The sequence below is a fragment of the Rhinopithecus bieti genome, unplaced genomic scaffold (assembly GCF_001698545.2).
Source record: "Rhinopithecus bieti isolate Rb0 unplaced genomic scaffold, ASM169854v2 scaffold_9981, whole genome shotgun sequence".
Classification (NCBI taxonomy): domain Eukaryota; kingdom Metazoa; phylum Chordata; class Mammalia; order Primates; family Cercopithecidae; genus Rhinopithecus; species Rhinopithecus bieti.
Window position 1 is genome coordinate 379617 of NW_016806838.1, and position 18788 is coordinate 398404.

Genomic DNA, 18788 nt, shown 5'->3' on the forward strand with positions numbered 1-18788 from the left:
TAGGACTTTCTTTCATTATTTTTCACAGCATTTTTTTAGTATTTGTAAAAGATGAAATTTTTCTTGTACTTACTGTTTCTTCTATAAATAAACACACAGTTTTTCCTCTAAGAAGGCCTAACCTAATCACTATAAAGTTCTCCCTGCAAAGTTGAGACTTTATCTTTAGAAATAATAACTGGCACAACTTTTTCTTCTTATTAAATAGGTAAAACATGGTATTTGTACCGTGGGGAAAAAGGAGACCATAACAAGAAAAGGTAGCAGAAGGGGACAGGACCATAAAAAGAAGTTAAATGAATAAATTAAAAATTGCTTAAAATCCCTTAAGTCAGAGATAATTGCTGTGTTCATATTGGTATTATAATTTCAGATGTTTTTCATATGGTGTATGCATTTAAAAAAATTCAACTGGAATTGTACTATGCTAATTGTTTTGTAACCTACTTTTATTTTATTGAATAACAGATTATGAGAGGTGTTCTTTCTTTCTTTTTTTTTTTTTTGAGATGAAGTCTCACTCTGTTGCCCATGCTGGAGTGCAGTGACATGATCTTGGCTCACTGCAACCACTGCCTCCCAGGTTCAAGCAATTCTCCTACCTCAACCTCCCAAGTAGTGAGATTACAGAAGTATGCCATCATGACGAGTTGATTTTTGTATTTTTAGTAAAGCCAGGATTTCACCATGTTGGCCAGGCTGGTCTTGAACTCCTGACCTCAGGTGATCTGCCTGCCTTGGCCTCCCAAAGTGCTGGGATTACAGGCATAAGCCAACACTCCCGGCTGAAAAGTTTTCTGTATTAATAAAACACATCTACACAATTTTGAATTGGTAGCAAAGTCATCTAATATATTGATATAGTATACATTTTTAAACCAGTCCCTGTTCTTAAATATGTATGTGGCTTCCAATTTTTCACTTCTATAAATAGTGTGAAGATGAACATCCTTTTAGCTAAATCGTTGTATAATTACTAATTATTTCCTTAGTATAAATTCATACAATGTGGTTCTTTCAAGATTCATATGTTTTCGAAAACAGGTGGAATGTTTTTGCTGAACTGAAGTTTAATGATAATGTTCCCAGAAATTTGTATTTTAAAACACATTTCACATGGGCTTATCTATGTTGAGTAATGACAGAGGCTCATATTTCCTCCTCTATTGGGCAACTGGTCAAAGTTCCTTTCTATGCATACTAGAAGTATTCTCCCACTACCCTTCCCTAAGGTAGTTTGAACAGGTTCTCTTTTTTGCCTGTGTGCCCTTTCCTGGAAATGGAATGAATTGAAATGGACAAACACTCTCTACTTTCTTGGATTTACTGCATTCTTTCTTTCTCTTTATTATGCTACCTTTCTAAAATTCTGAAACTTCTCCCTGTATTCTCTTTTCCAGGTTTTATATGTTTGGTAGAAAAGTTTATCTTCAAGAATATGCAGAAAAGAGTAATAAAGTATTGGAAAAGATGAGTAATTGAGAAATATTAATTATCCTTTACAGGTATTAAAACCTGTTATAAAGCTAAAAGAATTAAAATGTTATGATCGTGGTGTCAGACCAGATATTCAGATCAATAGAAAAAACTGGAAAGATAACAAAGAAATTAGCTCCCTTATACATAAGAATTTAATATAGGATAAGTGACTCTTTTTATGAATCAGTGTAAAGAGAAGAAGTTAATATGTGATTTGGGATGACTGACTAAAAGTGGTTTTTTTAAACTTCTAAAGTAGAAGTTCTCAAACTTTTTGGTTTCATGATCCCATCACACTCTTCAGAATTATTGAAGATCCCAAAGAATTTTTGCCTATGTCTATTTTAAATCTGTCAATATTAGCTATATTTCAAATTTAAACTGAGAAGTTGTTAAAATATTAATTTGGTGATTCATTTAAAATAACAAAACCTCTTACATGCTAACATAATAGCATGGTTTTCTAAAACATTAACTGTATTTATTTTATAAAAGAAGAAGGCTGCCTGATTTTAAGATTAATCAATGAAACCACAAAGAGGATAAACAGATTTGAATGTACCATATCAAAATTTAATGTCTCATTTTTTAAAATTGTAACTCAAATGTGAATATAATGTAAACATCAATATACAACACAACTATAAATAATTTTAATATATAAAGAACTGACAAAAATCAATAAGTGAGTGTCACATAGGTTAATCAGGAAAGAACATAAGAGTTTATAGGATAAAATAAATGGAAAAACTCTCAACATAAACATAAAATGTAAATGTAAAACATAAAATGTAAACCTAAAACAACCATTAAAAATGTCAGATTATAGATAAAAGGGTAATGAAACTTACATTCTCATAAATTATAGTTAGAAATATGTATTGCAGCCAGGCGCAGTGGCTCACGCCTGTAATCCCAGCACTTTGGGAGGCCGAGGCGGGTGGATCACGAGGTCAGGAGATCGAGACAATCCTGGCTAACACGGTGAAACCCCGTCTCTACTAAAAAAGTACAAAAAATTAGCCGGGCGTGGTGGCAGGCCCCTGTAGTCCTAGCTATTCGGGAGGCTGAGGCAGGAGAATGGTGTGATCCCGGGAGGCAGAGCTTGCAGTAAGCGGAGATCGGGCCATGGCACTCCAGCCTGGGTGACAGAGCGAGACTCTGTTTCCAAAAAAAGGAAATATGTATTGCTACAAAATTTGAGGAAACAGTTGAATAACATGCATTTATAGCCTTAAAATATACATGTCCTATGTCATGTGAACATCTGTGTTAACAGAATCTGTGTGAAAAAATGCTGTGTGTAAGAAAGTGCTTATGGTGGCACTGTTTACCATAGAAAAAAATGTAGGCAATAATTACATTAATTATTGTTTAATCTACCCAATGGAAGATTAAACAGTCATTGGAGGAAGAAATATTCACCATGAATATACAATAAAAAGGGAAAACATGTTATGAAGTTAAGTGAGCTAAGAAAGATTAAATTGGGTATTCAGGAGGATCAAAACTATGTTTAACAACAACAAAAAATCTCCTATTACTACTAAGTAAACATACTGGAAAGAAGTCTAGCTAATTAATTACTGTCTTTAGGTGTCAGAACTCTGGATTTTCTTTTCAGTTTTCTACTTTTCATAATTTTCCAAACTTTTGTAGACGTCAGTTTTATCATACGAAAGAATATACTCTTTAATTTTAAAATACTTATTTTGTTTCTTTAATTTAATTTTATTTTTTTGGCACAAACACCAACCAAGTCTCTGGTTAAAAGCTAGGAGAAAAGGCTGTGTTCTTCAGACCTCCTGCTATAGATGTGTTGCCTCTGGACTCCTCCTTTCTTTTTAAGATTATACATTCCTGGTGGTACCCACTTAGCTCTGAGCACCTTTCTTGAATTACAACACAGAGTCCTGCCTTCTCTTCCTTTTTTAAAGAAAACCCCACTTCTAGATTAGCAGATGAAGCTTGTTTTGGCCTCACACCATCCAGGTGAGGTGCGGTGGCCAGGCTCAATTCCGTCTACCTGAGAGATGCAGTTCTTGCCACACACAGAAATTGTAGCTTCCCTTTGCTAGTGATCTGTGTTCTCCTTCTGCGACTGTTTTGTCTCCCTCTTGATCTTTCGCTTCATCTGTCATGTAAGTAAAGATCGGGACTGTTTAGGCTGGGTGTGATGATGTTTGCTTGCTCAGAGGGTTTCTTGATCGAACCAGCTCCAGCATTCCTTCATGCTATTTATCAGTCTGGCAGTTGCTGCTGCTGCAACAGGAACCTCTTTCTTGTCTCCTCCCTGTTGCTAGTGGTCATTCTGCTACTGAGGACCTGTATGAAATTCTCCTCCCTTTGCTAACCTGCTTTGTAGGCTGCAACAGTCAGCAGCCTCCAAGTCATGAGCACGGGTCAACAACAACTGAAGAGGACTTTGCAGTGGGAAGGGGAAGGGCTGTGGTTGTCCTGACTGAAGGTCTGTCCCTGTGCTGCCCCCAACCCTGCTCTCAGATACACATCATGGCCCTCTGTGGCTGATTCCAGAGTCAGTCATGACCTCTCTAGCCTCAGTTCCAACAGAAGTAAAACAAACAGACAGGATTGGGATCTCACAGGTTTCTCTATTTTAAAATGATAAGAGGGTGCCTGCAAAAGCTTCACTCTCTTCCCAGTCTTAGATTTGAGTCTCTCCAGCTCTCCTGGTTCTGAAATTGCCAAATCTCAAGCAATACTCAGCTCCCACTAGAGCCAACAGGGGTTCTCCTGGGTTAAAAAAAATGATGACATCCCTACCCCATATTCCACTCATAGCTACAAGTAAAAGACATATTTTTATTTTTCTTCGAGACAGCATCTCACTCTGTCTCCCAGGCTGGAGTACAGTGGCACAATCATAGCTTGCTGTGCCCTCAACTTCCTGGGCTCAGGCAATCCTCCTGTCTCACCCACCCAAGTAGCTGAGACTATAGGTGTACCATCATCCCCAGCTAATATTTTTAATTTTTTTTTTTGTAGAGACGAGACCTTCCTATGTTGCATAGGCTGGTCTCAAACTCCTGAGCTCAAAGGATCCTCCCACCTAGGCCTCCCAAAGTGCTAGGATTACAGGCATGAGCCACCACACCCAGCAGAAGACATATTTTTAATTGTAAGGTGTTTATGCCTCGGAGAAGTAAACCTAAAGTAAAGGTTTTGCAAATATCTTGAGGACATTTCAAAATTATACAAGGTTAAATAGGTGTGGCTTATGATGATGGGTAGTGGGAATTACCTAATAAAATATCTTCACCTTAGTAAAGTTGGTAGCTATCTAGCAATTACAAAACTTGGGAGATCTCTTTGTCCTGTGGTTCCTGAACGTGGTGATGATAGGGAGATTTTGTGAAATGGGTTTTAGTTCTTTGTACAGTTTATAGATCATGAAAATCTGTTGTCATATAAATCAGGAAGGATAATGTAGACTGCCTGAGGAAACACATTGCTTATCTTCATTCCCACAAGCACTGTGACCCGAAACACAAACCCGACCAAACAAATACATAACACTTGCCTTTTCCTGTGTCTTCCTAACCAGTTGTTTTTCATTTTTTTCTGTCCTAATAACTGATGCTGGACTGACAAAAGAAAAGTTCACTGCCCTGCCCTAACACTGTCATCAGTATCCACAAGAACGGGACATCCTTGGCCCCTCTTCTCAGTGCTAGCGTGGCCATTCTCCCTGTCTCAGAGTCTGATTTTTCTGTTCCATAACCTGAGGCTCCACCATAGTTTCTGTCTTTGAGAACTCTGGCCACAGACCCTAATATCAAACATCAAAAGCTACATTAGGATGGACTTATACTAGTTTCTAAAATTTTGACATTTAGCTAGTATTTCCTTTTATGTAACTGAATATATGTACATGTAAATTAGAATTATATAATTCCCTCTATGTAACCAAATATATGTATATGGAAATCAGAATTATATAGATACTATATTATTAGATTTTATATTATTTATCATTAGATATTATATAATTATATAGATATTAAAAATAGATTTTCTCACAGTCAATTATAAAATGTATATCTTCACTACAATATAATTGTAGCATTAATTTTAGTGGCCAAAACTCTCTTTAAAGCATATTTCCAAAAAATGATTTGGAGCTGATTTTTCTGTTATAGAATTACATCATTCCTTCTGGTGACTTGTTGATGTTGTCTCCGTTTTGGCTGCATAGAAATCCAAAGTATTTTCCTGAGCCTGAATTGTTCAAACCTGTAAGTTATCTCTTTCAGTATATATTATTCTTTAATTTTAATTTCTTTTTATTTCAGGAGTGTAAATTCATAAATTAATTAGGACTATATAATTAAGCAGCCATATTTCTCTCGTAACTAAGAACAAAGTTGACTACAAAGTATAGAACAGATTTGCAGTATAGACAATGCAACATTTACAAATCAGTTAGAAAAGTTTTTGTAATAAACTTCTCTAACTTTAAAATAAATTTTACATCAAACCAGAAGGGCATGTTCAAGTAAATAAGCCTATTTTTGATAGAAGACTTATTTCATGTTCTTCAGGCAATTGCCTCTGTCATTGGTTTCCAAGGAGTACAAAAAATACAAATAAAGCAAAATAAAACTGTGATCTGCTGTTTCTTAGAATTGGAAAGTTACAGGGCTGAACAGAATGTTAAGAGGTCATTTAGTCTGTTCTCTGCCTTTAGGTAAAGCTGTCAAAAATGGCATCTAGGTGCATTCATTCTGCATCCCAAGCTTTTTCCAACAGGCAGGGATGTCAGTGTCTTATTACTAAATTTATTACCAACAGCAATTTTATGACGGAGCCTGAGACCTTATTATAAATATTCTTCCTTTTCTTAGGTCAATTCTGTGGTTGATTTACCTTGTCATTTACATTTACCACTTAACAGAATTTTTTTAAAACCTTTTTATTTATAAGTTCATGTTCCAAAAACACAATTGTGTCTAATATTAATAACAGGGTGGAAAAAATTACCAACAACCCTGCAACTTTATATGCAAGGATTAGCTGTACAAGGTCATTTTTAGCCTAGAGAAATAAAGTTAAGCTTATTTATATAAGGCTGATTTGGAAAAAAAAAAATGTTTTCTTCCCACAGGAACGTTGGAAAAAGGCAAATTTAGAGAAGCACTCTTTCTTGGACTGCTTCATGGCATTTGGAAGCGGGAAGTTCCAGTGTCCTGGAAGGTCAGTGAGACAGCTGGGCCACATTTATCCAGAAAGTCTGCAGAAAGATGATGGCTCAGAGGGGGACAACTTTGGCTTAATCTCTTTATGTGTGTGTGTGTGTGTGTGTGTGTGTGTGTGTGTATTTAAACTTTAGGGAAATCCAGAAGAACACATTTGTCTGGTTGACCTGTGGTCCTGCGCAGTGTCTCTGTGGGAATATCTAAAGTGGCTTCTGATAGAGGATCTCATGAGAAGAGAACTTTATACTTGCCAGATGCCTCCTCAAAGCAGCATTTCTGGTTCAAATTGTCAGCTTTCGTACAAACATAATTGGAAGTGATTTGAGTACTACCTTCTTTAAAAACAAAGATAGAATTATGTTTCTTTTACTACAACATTGTCATGGATATTTGCTAGGGTTGTAGAACATCTTTGACTTGGAGCATAGCAGGAGATTACTAGATGGTTTTGGTCTATGGTGTTGGTTTGTGAAACTTTCTTTTGATATCTTTTGTAGTTAAATTAATCTGGCACTCAGCACTCTTCCTCAGTGTGATACCCTGTTCTAATGCAAGTGTCCATTGTTTAATGAAAGTTATTATTATCTTTATCTGTTCAAGCAGATAAGATTTTTGAACATCTCATCTGTGCCAGGCCCTCTGCTAAGCTTCAGAGAGCACTGAGGAAGACCAACATGGTCCCTGACTTAATAGAATTTACAATCTACATTAAATATGTCCCATTTCTTCATTGGGGATGATTCTGTAGGGGAAACGTCAGTACCTGTTTATGACAAAATCTTAATGAATGTAAAATCCATTAAATTTTATGTTTGAAAAATTGTAGTTTCTTGAAGTCAGTCATCTTCACTATTTGAACCAGTAATGCCAGCCCATATTTGCAGTCATTACTTGCTCCACAGTATCCATTCCATCCTTCTGTTTTTCATGTGTTTAGAGTATCAGTATGATTTTAGTAATTTACCCTTGCCCTAAAATAGTATTAATTAGTCTTAGCCAATCATGGAAATTCTATCCTCATTTTAGACATTATTCTAGAAACCTAAGCCTAAGCAAATGGGTGCCTGGTGTTTTGCTGAGCTGCTTGTCCTGAGGTAGGAGTTGAGCTAAACTGGCCAATCAGAGTGAAAGGAGAGACTTCTTCAGGATGAGGCCCCGTTCATCCTGTCCCACTGGATATGAACAAGGAAGCATGCAGCCTCAGATATTACTAGCAGCAAGTTCAAGAGGAATAAGCTGTATGATGGTGCAGTCTGTAGATGGCAGAGCAGAAATATATTAGGAGCCTGAATCCCTGAAATCTCGGTAATATTATTTTGTTGCTAATTTCATCAGTTTTGAGGAACTTGTCTACTTTCTGTTATGTTAGATAATAAGTGTCCTTACTTTTCAAGTCAGTTTTAGTTGAGGGTTCCATTGTTTAGAGCTGAATACCCACCATGTACTGACATGCCAACCATAAAACTCCAAAGTTGAACATTGTAATTGAGTGTCAGTTACTTTAGGGACATTGTATAACACACAACAACATTAGCAACAAAAACCCATCATGCTCATCCTGCCTCTTGTATTATTTTCACTTTAGAGAAGCAGTTCTTAAGCCAATAACAAATTTCTTGTTTTTGTCACATACCAAGTGTCAACGTCCTAAGAACAGCTCTTCTAAAAACAATAGATGCTACTTTTTTTCAGGTGTCTTTATATCACTGTGTATATACAAACATACACACACACCTATATATTGGTATTAATTTGCTTTATTTGTATTTTATTTATATATACCTATATATAGGTGTGTGTATATATATACCAATAGCAACTAAAGAATTTATTATAATCATCCTTGACCTGGAACTAGCAGTATTTTAAACCAACGACTGATAGCTCTTGCAATGGAGTGTATAGTATGGGCCAACTATCAAGGATTACCTACTGACTACTGTTTCCAAGAGGGGCTGTTACTACCTTCCATGATGGCTTTTGAAGCTAACAGACATTCTTTTTGAGTTTGAAAGTAATTGGTATAGTAAAGGGAACCATGACGCTGCAATTCAATCAATAGTATCTTCTTTAGACATAAACTACGTATTTTTAGAGTGCGCTGAGCTCTTACTCTGTGCAAGGCAGTGTTCTGGGTACCATAGGGGCTTTGGGCATGAGTAAGACATGTTCTTAACCCACATGAGAAACAACTTAGTAGGGGCGAAGTGGACATTGAATTAATAAATAACTGCAAGGGTATCTGGTCGAGAGATGCCAAAGCATCACACGGAGCTTCAAGAGAAAGGATACGTCTGGATAAGATGATCTCAGAAGATTTCCTGGGGAAAGTGGCAGAAGATCTTTTAGCTTGAGACAACAGAATGAACAAATGGTTACTAAGCACAGAGGCGTGTGGCTTAAGGCCTTATGGTTTTGCTGTTACTGGGACCAGATTACAGTGGTGAGAAATAAGACTGAAAAGGTACACTGGCCCAATTGAAAAGGCCCCGTAATACCTGATGTATGAGTTTATTTGCAGCTCACATGGCACTAATAAAAAACTAAAAGGTTTTGGGCAGAATGGATTTGTGTGAAGCGTGACTTAGGTTATATGGTCATGCTAATATTCTATGTGTGAGACATGGAGTAGTAGAATCTGTCAGATTTGGAAGATGATTAGAAGTGTGGGTCAGGTGAGAGGAAGGCTTTGAGGTGGACTGTGGTTTTAAATCCAGGTGTCTGGTAGAGGTGGTGGAAATAGAGAAATCAGAAACAAGAGAGAGTCTGGGAGCAAGATCTTAAGTTTTCCTTTGAAAGTCGAGTATGTCAAAATAGATATCACTTAACCAAAATCTACCAGTTAAATATAAATGTTGAATACATGTGACCTATTTAAAAAACCTCATTAAGTTTAGTTTTCTACTGTTTCTGTTTTAAAATGTCGTTAATTTTTTCTTATTATTTATTAATTATTTTAAACAGCCAATTCATGAAATGTTTTGTTTCTAAAGAGAAATAAAATAGAAAATTGCCCAGGAAAGCAAATGACTTCATTTGGACAATGTATACAAAGATAGATTTTTTTTGCACTAGAAATTTAATCCCACAAATCCTTAGTTGTAATCCCCAGAAAATTGCACTCATTCTTGATTTGTGTTCCAGGAGCCAATTTATTTTCTCATGTACCAAATACTCAGTGAGTCAGAGAAAGTTGCCCGTAATATGGCTGATGATCAAAGTTTGTCATAAACACACACTCTTATGGCCTTGCAGCTGTCACTTGTTGGAGTTCAAACCACTGAGGTGGTATAAGAACCCCTCTCACAAGTAAACACAGAAGGTTGTGCTGATTTAACTCAATAAGTACTCGGTGCTGCCATGGGATAACAACTAAAAATCAGAATGGAAGAACTGTGGTTCCTCTTCCTATTTGTGGGGGTTCTGAAAGTAGGTTTGGAGCAGGATCCCACTGCTAGGCACTTCCTTGTAGAACATGGAAGAAAATCTTTCTAGTAATTCTGCTACTGGAGAAGTCTGGTGATTTGTTTTTGTTTTGTTTTGTTTTGGAAAAACAAACAGGAAAGAGCAGCATGAACCACCAGACTTCTTCAGAAATTGTAGCTTGTAAAGTGAAGCGTCTCATTATAGTGGACAGTGTCACATTAAACTGTACTATTTAAATGGAGGAATAAGACGGAGGACTTTCAGTGTAGAGGACAACTCCTTTGAGTGAGCATCTCTGAGAGTTGATGATCTTAGGGTTATGCTTGCTAAACCTGTCCCCTGGAACACACACCAAAACCAACAAGCTTGATTTTCCTTGGTTCTGATTCCCGCAAGAGACTGCCTGGTTGGCTATGTCATTGTGCAAATTGATAGGCTTAAACTCCAGTATAAAACAATAGCCCTGATCTTTGGCAAGATTAATCTGCTTATAAAGGCATGCTTGGATAAGAAGAGGGTGTAATAAGAGGAAGGCTGCAATACTTGAGAAGTGAAAATGAAGCATGGATTCCTCAGGAATAGAAAGTGTGATTTTTACTTTTTGTGTGTGTTTGGGTCTTTCATGTATTCTGGGAAGTCCTAGGCCACAAAGTCATGGACTTGTCTTGAATTCCTAATGAAAAATCACACATCTATTGGAAAATTAATTAAAATCAGAGGTCCATCTAATAGTAATTTAGTAGTACTGTTTTTAACCAAACATCTCTTGAGCGTCTAGTATTAATACAATTATTCTTTTATTTGATAACTATTTACTGAGTGTGTGCTCTGTGTCAGGATAGGGTTCTAACAGTTATCATGGAAAACAAATCAGATGGAGCCCCTTTCCTTGAGGATGTTATATTCTTACCCAAGTCACTTTATTAAAAACTGGGAAGAGTCAGACTCATAACATTTCTGAATTGGTTATAATGTGGTTGGGGAAATGAGACAGCAATATGAAAAACAAGCCCTATTTAACAGCTTAAGATGGCACATGACAAATGCCAGAAGACTCAGATATGTAACAACTGCCATAAGAATTTGGAGGAAGGGCTATTAGAAAAGGCTTTTGGACTAGGTGAGAATAATCAGTAAACAACATAAAAGAAAGCTCAGCTTCCTAAGATTCAGCAGTATCAAATTTCAAGGGAAGAAAACAAATTAAGTGCTCATAGGAATATAATGTACTGATATGTTAGTGATAGCAAGGCAATCATATATTTGAGACTTTTGATGCTCTGAGCACTTTTTTTCTATATATTTATGTTAAAGATAATGCCATTTTAAAAGCTGTGCCTTATATAGTAAGTATCTGCACACTCTTGTATTTGAGAAGTGTTATTAGTAGCTTTCTGCCTTTTATACTTAGAAATAGCTGATTGCTTTTAAGGTATGAGCAAATTTAAATCCCCATGGATTTAATGACAATTTAAAAATCCAATCTATTCTGAGGAATTTGTTCCATAAACAAATGCATTCCCTCAACTCTAGTTGTTAAATATAATTAAAGGAACTGTATTTACTTGTATAATTGTTTCTTAATGTTTTCACAAGAGTGTGCACAGATCCTGGAGAGTATATAAAAGAGGGTTAGGAATGAGGGTAGGAAAGGTGAATGTGGCTAATTCTAAGACTCTGAGCCAGGTTATCAGAATCCTTATTGATTTTTAGTCATGCTTCTGTCTTCCCACCTTTTTGCAAAGGAGCAACAAGTCACTCAAAGGAACATAGAAACCATTGGCAAAATTGCCGTTGTTATTTTCCTGGCCATTTCATTTTGATACTTCATTATGAAGCTAAGATATAAGTATGTCAAGAACAGAAGCAGCAATTCAAGAGTGATCTTTTCTTCTTTTTCAACTTTTATTTTGGGTTCGAGGGGTACATGTGCAGGTTTGTTACGTGGCTAGGTTGAGTGTCTCTGTAGTTTGATGTACAAATGATTTGTCACCCAGGTAGTAAGCACAGTGCCCAATACGTAGTTTTTTGAACCTCACCCTCCTCCCAGGCTGCACCCTCAACGAGGCCCTCTTTGTGTCCATGTGTATTCCACGTTTAGTTCCCACTTATAAAGAGAACATACTGTATTTGGTTTTCTATTCCTGTATTAATTCATTTAGGATAATGGTCTTCAACTGCATCCATGTTGCTGCAAAGGACAGGATTTCATTCTATTTTATAGCTGCATAGTATTTCATGGTGTTATTATGTACCACACTTTCTTTTTCTTTTCTTTTCTCTCTCTCTCTCTTTTTTTTCCTTTTTTTTTTTTTTTTTTTTTTGAGACAGGCCCTGTTGCCCAGGCTGAAGTGCACTGGCATGATCGTAGCTCACTGTAGCTTCAACCTCCTGTGCTCAAGCATCCTCCCACCTCAGCCTCCTGAGTCACTGGCCCTACAGGCATATGCCGTAGTGGCCAGCTCATTTTTAAAACAAATTTAGTAGAGACAAGTTCTCACTATATTTCCTGGGTTGATCTTGAACTCCTGAGCTCAAGTGATCCTCCCACCTTGGCTTCCTAAAGTGCTAGGATTACAGGCATAAGTGACTGCACTGGGCCCCACATCATTTTAAATCTAGTCCACTGTTAATGGGCATCTAGGCTGATTTCATATCTTTGCTATTGTGAATAGTGTTGCAATGAATGTATGAGTGCATGTGTATTTTTGGTATAATCATTTATATTCCTTTGGGTATAATGGGATTGCTGAGTCAAATGGTGGTTCTAAGTTCTTTGAGAAATCTCCAAACTGCTTTTTATAGTGTCTGAACTGTCTTACATTCCCATCAGCAATGTATAAGCATTGCCTTTTCTCCTCAACCTCACCAGCATCTGTTATTTTTTGACTTTTTGATAACCATTCTGGCTGATATGAGACGTTATCTCATTGTGGTTTTGATTTGCATTCCTTTAATGATTGATGATGTTGCACAGTTTTTTATATGCTTGTTTTCCACGTGTATTTCTTCTTTTGAGAAACGTCTGTTCATATTCTTTGCCCATTTGTTAAATGGGGTTGTTTGTGTTTTGCTTGTTGATTTAAGTTCCTTATAGATTCTGGATATTAGACCTTTGTCAGATGCATATGCCAAATATTTTCTCCCATTCTGTATGTTGTCTGTTTACTCTGTTGATAGTTTCTCTTACCATGCAGAAGCTTTTCAGTTTAATTAGGTCCCACTTGTCTATTTTCATTTTTGTTGCAATGGCTTTTGGAGACTTTATCACGAAATCCTTGCCAAGGCCTATCTCCAGAGTGGTATTTCCTAGATTTTCTTTCAGAGTCATTATAGTTTCAGGTCTTACATTTAAGTCTTTAATTCATCCTGAGTTGATTTTTGTATGTGATGAAAGAAGGAGTCCAGTTTCAACCTTCTACATATGGCTAGCTGGTTTATCCCAGCACCATTTATTGAACAGGGAGTCCTTTCCCCGTTGCTTGTTTTTATTGCTTACTTATTTGATCTGATATTTTTAGGTGTGCGGCTAGCTTTATTCCTGGATTTTCTAACCTGTTCCATTGTTCTTTATGTCTGTTTTTGTACCGGTATCATGTTGTTTGGGTTACTGTAGCCTTGTAGTATGGTTTGAAGTCAGGTAACGTGATGTCCCTGGCTTTCTTCTTTTTGCTTAGGATTACTCTGGCAATTTGGGCTTTTTGGTTCTGTTTGGATTTTAGAATAGTTTTTTTCTAATTCTGTGAAAAATGGCATTGGTAGTTTGATAGGAATAGCATTGAATATTTAAATTGCTCTGGGCAGTATGACCATTTTAATAATATTGCTTCTTCCTTTCCATAAGCATGGAATGCTTTCCCCATTTGTTTGTGTCATCTCTGATTTCTTTCCTCAGTGTTTTTTAATTCTGAATTTAAATATATTTTACCTCCCTGGTTAGCTGTGTTCCTAGGTATTTTATGTGTGTGGCTGTTGTGAATGGGAGTGCATTCTTGATTTGGCTCTCAGCTTGGGCGTTGTTGGTGTATAGAAATACCACTGATTTTTGCATATTGATTTTGTATTCTGAAACTTTACTGAAGTTATTTATCAGCTTTAGGAGATTTGGGACAGACTGGGGTTTTCTAGGTATAGAATCATATCATTTGTGAAGAAAGATAGTTTGATTTCTTCTCTTCCTGTTTGGATGCCTTTTATTTCTTTCTCTTGCCTGATTGCTCTAGCTTGGACTTCCAGTACTAGGTTGAATTGGAGTATGAGAGTTGGGCATTCTTGTCTTCTTTCAGTTTTCAAGGGGAAGGGTTCCAATTTTTGCCCATTCAGCATGATGTCAGTTATGAGTTTATTATAGATGGCTCGCATTATTTTGAGGTATGTTCCTCCTATGCCTAGTTTGTTGAGGGCTGTTAACATGAAGGAATGTGGAATTTTATCGAAGGACTTTTCTGCATCTATTGAGATGATCATTTTTTTTGTTTTTAGTTTATGAGATGAATCACATTGATTGATTTGTGTGTATTGAACCAATCTTGTATCCCAGGTAAAGAAAGTAAACAAAGTAAGCTTTATTTACTTTAAAGTAGACTTTATTCCAGGTATACAAAGTGTGGTGGATTAGCTTTTTGGTATATGGCTGAAATCAGTTTGCTAGTATTTTGTTGAGAATTGTTGCATGTATGTTATTCAGCAATTGACCTGAAGTTTTCTCTTTTCATTGTCTCTGCCAGATTTTGGTATCAGAATGATGCTGTCCTCACAGAAAGATTTAGGGAGGAGGCCCTTCTCCTTGACTTTTTGGAATAATTTCAGTACCAATAATTTCAAGATTGGTACCAGCTCTTCTTTATGTGTCTGGTAGAATTCAGCTGTGAATCCATCTGGTCCAGGGCTTTTTTTGGTTGTTAGATTATAATATAATAATGAGTTTTCATTCCATTTCAGAACTCATTATTGGTCTGTTCAGGATTTCAATTTCTTCCTGGTAAAATCTTGGAAAGCTGCATGTTTCCAGGAACTCATTCATTTATTCTAGGTTTTCAAGTTTGTGTGCATAGATGTGTTCATAATACTCTCTGAGGGTTTTTTAAATTATTTCTGTGGGGTTGGTTGTAATGTCCTCTTTGTCATTTCTGATTGTGTTTATTTGGATCTTTTCTCTTTTTTTTATTAATCTGTCTAGCTGGTGATCTATGAATCTTACTTATTCTTTCAAAAAACAAAGTTTCAGTTTTCTTGTAAATCTTTTGTATGGATTTTTGTATCTCGATTTTTGCATCTCAGTTTTGGTTCAACTCCAATTTTGGTCATTTATTTTCTTCTGTTAGCTTTGGGGTTGGTTTGTGCTTGGTTTTCTAGTTCCCACAGGTGATATTAGATTGTTAAGTTGAGATCTTTCTAACTTCTTGATGTAGGCATTTGACACTGTAAACTTTCCTTTTAACACTGCTTTAGCGGTATCTCAGAGATTCTGGTATGTTGTATCTTTGTTTTCATTCATTTCCAAGTGTTTATTTTTATTTCTGCATTAATTTCATTCTTTAAAGTCATTCAGGAGCAGAGTATTTAATTTATATCTAATTATATGGTTTTGAGAGATGTTCTTGGTATTAATTTCTATTTTTATTGCACTGTGGTCCAAGAGTGTGGTTGGTATGGTTTTGGTTTTTTGAATTTGTTGAGTATTGCTTTTATGACCCAGCATGTGGTCAATCTTAGAGTATGTGCCATGTGCATATGAGAATAACGTCTATTCTGTTGTTGGGTGGAGTATTCTGTAGATGTCTGTTTGGTCCATTTGTTCAAGTGTTGAATTTAGGTTCTGAATATATTTGTTAGATTTTCTGCTTTGATGGCTTTTCTGACACTGTCAGTGTGTTGTTAAAGTCTCCCACTATTATTGTGTGGTATCTAAATCTCAATATAAGCCTTTAAGAATTTTTTATGAATCTGGGTGTTCCAGTGTTAGATTCATGTATATTTAGGAAAGTTAAGTCTTCTTGTTGAATTTAACGCTTTATCATTTTGTAACACCCTTCTTTGTCCTTTTTGAGCATTGTTGGTTTCAAGTCTCTTTTGTTTGAAATAAGAATAACAACCCCTACTCTTTTTTTTATTTTCTGTTTGCTTGATAGATCTTTCTCTATCCCCTTACCTTGAGCCTTTGGTGTCATTGCATGTGAAATGGGCCTCTTGAAGACAGAATACAGTTGGGTCTTGTTTCTTTATCCAGCTTGCCACTCTGTGCCTTTTAAATGGGGTTTTTAGCCTGTTTATATTCAAGGTTAATATCAGTATGTGAAGATTTGATCTTGTCACTGTGTTGTTCACTGGTTCTTAAGTAGACTTGATTATGTAGTTGCTTTATAGTGTCAGTGGGCTATGTACTTGTGTGTTTTTGTGGTGGCAGATAATGATCTTTTGTTTCTATGTTTAGTGTCCCTTAAGGACCTCTTGTAAGGCAGGTCTAGTGGTAATGAATTCTGTTTACATTTGCTTGTCTGAAAAGGATTTTATTTCTTCTTTGCTCATGAATCTTAGTTTTGTTGGCTATGAAATCCTTGGTTGGAATTTCTTTGCTTTAAGGATGCTAAATATACACCCCAGTCTCTCATGGCATGTAAAGTTTCTGCTGAAAGTTTCACTGTTAGCCTGATGGCAATTGCTTTGTACATGATCTGCCCCTTCTCTGTTGCTGCCTCTAAGATTTTTTCTTTCGCATTGACTTTGGAGAACCTTATGAGCATGTCAACCTCTCTAGTGAAGTTGAGGAAATTTTTGTGGACGATATCCTGAAATATGTTTTCCAAGTTGCTTGTTCTCTCTCCATCTTTTTCAGGAATGCCAATAAGTTGTAGGTTTGTTCTCTTAACATAATCTCATATTTCTAAAAGATTTTGCTCATTTTTATTAATTATTTTTTCTTTATTGTTGTCTGCCTGCTTTGATTTGAAGGAGCTATCTTCAAGCCCTGAGATTCTTTCCTCAACTTGGTTTACTCTGTTATCAATGCTTCCAATTGCATTCTGAAATTCCTGTGGTGAATTTCTCATTTCTAGAAATTCAGATTGGTTCTTTGTTAAAATGGCTGTCCCATCTTTCAACTTTTGGACCGTTTCAGTGTTTTCCTTGGATTGGGTTTCAGCCTTCTCCTATATCTTGATGAGCTTCCTTGCCACCCAGATTCTGAATTCTGTATCTGTCATTTCAGCTATTTCAGGCTGGTTGAGAACTATTGCTGGAGAGCTAATGTGGTAGTTTGGAGGTTAAAAAATGCTCTGGCTTTCAGAGTTGCCAGAATTCTTGCACTGGTTTCTTCTCATCTGTGTGAGCTGATGTTCTTTTAATCTTCGAAGTGGCAGTCTTTTGGATGGGACTTTTTGCTTCTTATATTCTTTGATACCTGATATGGTTTGGATCTATGTCCCCACCCAAATCTCATATTGAATTGGAATCCTCAGTTTTGGAGGTGGGTCCTGGTGGGAGGTGATTGGATAATGGAGATGTTTTCCATGAATGATTTCAGCATCCCTCTTGGCTCTGTCCTCATAATACTGACTGAGTTCTTGTGAGATCTGGTTGTTTAAAAGTGTGTAGCACTTCCCCATCTCTTTCTTGCTCCTATTCCTGCCACGTAAGAAGCTTGCTCCCCCTCTGCCTTCCATCATGATTGGAAGCTTCCTGAAGTTCGGCCCCTAGCCACCCCACCAGAAGCAGAAGCCACTATGTTTTCTGTACAGCCAGCTGAACCATGAGCCAATTAAACCTTTTTTCTTCATAAATTACAGTCTCAGGTATTTCTTTATAGCAATGTGAGAATGGACTAATACAATGCCCTTGAGGATTTGGTTGTGGTATAAGTTGGATTTAGTTGACTGGCTTCATGTCTGGATGTTTTCAGAGACCCAAGGCTCAGCTCAGCACTCCTGGACTGGGTGCTCTAACCCAGGAGGGCTGGGAGCAGGCCCACAGCTTTGTTCTGGGGCCCCTTGAGGTTAAAGCATGGACTATGCTGGAGTGTTCGAGGTGTTTCCAGTCTGACTGGAGCTTCTGGCAAAGGTGCTCTGGCAGGGCGGTGGTGGGCCCCTGTGTGCATGTATTCCAGTGAGGTGGGGACAGGGGGATGCTATGGGTGAGTGTACATCAATGTGGGAAGGCTGCAGGTGGGTGCACGCCGGCAAGGTGCAAAAGTGCTCCAGTGGGTATGCAGCATCTGCCAGTAAAAGAACTGACTGTGTGGTGGCCACTGACAAGCACTTTGGCTGGGCAACTGAGGCTGGGCTGCATGTGTTTGCAGCCAGGCAGGGACCCTCAGAGAGGCCAGCAGACTGGGGTGTGCTCAAACCAGACTGGCCCTGTCCCATGGACAAGACAGCCCCACTTTCTCCAGGTCCAGCAGCTAACAAAGGCTAAAGTCACCTAAAGGAGTATGGTGAGCTTTGCGGGATGAGTGTCCATGGCCATGCTCCACTATAGACATTCCCATGTCAAACCCTCTGGGCTCCTTCCAGGCTGGAATTTTGTTTCTGCCAACTCTCCAGGCAATTATCACTGGCAGCTCAAATATCCATGGGAGTTGTGAGATCTCCCATAACTAGGATCCCAGAAGTCCATGGTGAAGGTGAGCCACTCCATGCCTATTTCACTCACCCTTTCCCTAGAAGGCTCTTG

General features: G+C 37.3%; 1 protein-coding gene across 2 annotated transcripts in view; it reads left to right on the forward strand.

The window, feature by feature from the left end:
• Positions 1-18788, forward strand: part of CYP39A1 (cytochrome P450 family 39 subfamily A member 1) — a 100712-nt gene that overhangs the window by 56298 nt on the left and 25626 nt on the right. For both annotated transcript variants that reach the window (XM_017878069.1, XM_017878068.1), the window contains exons 9-10: positions 5640-5735; positions 6605-6693. In XM_017878069.1, coding sequence (XP_017733558.1) covers positions 5640-5735; positions 6605-6693 — 185 coding nt within the window. The remainder of the gene's footprint in view (positions 1-5639; positions 5736-6604; positions 6694-18788) is intronic.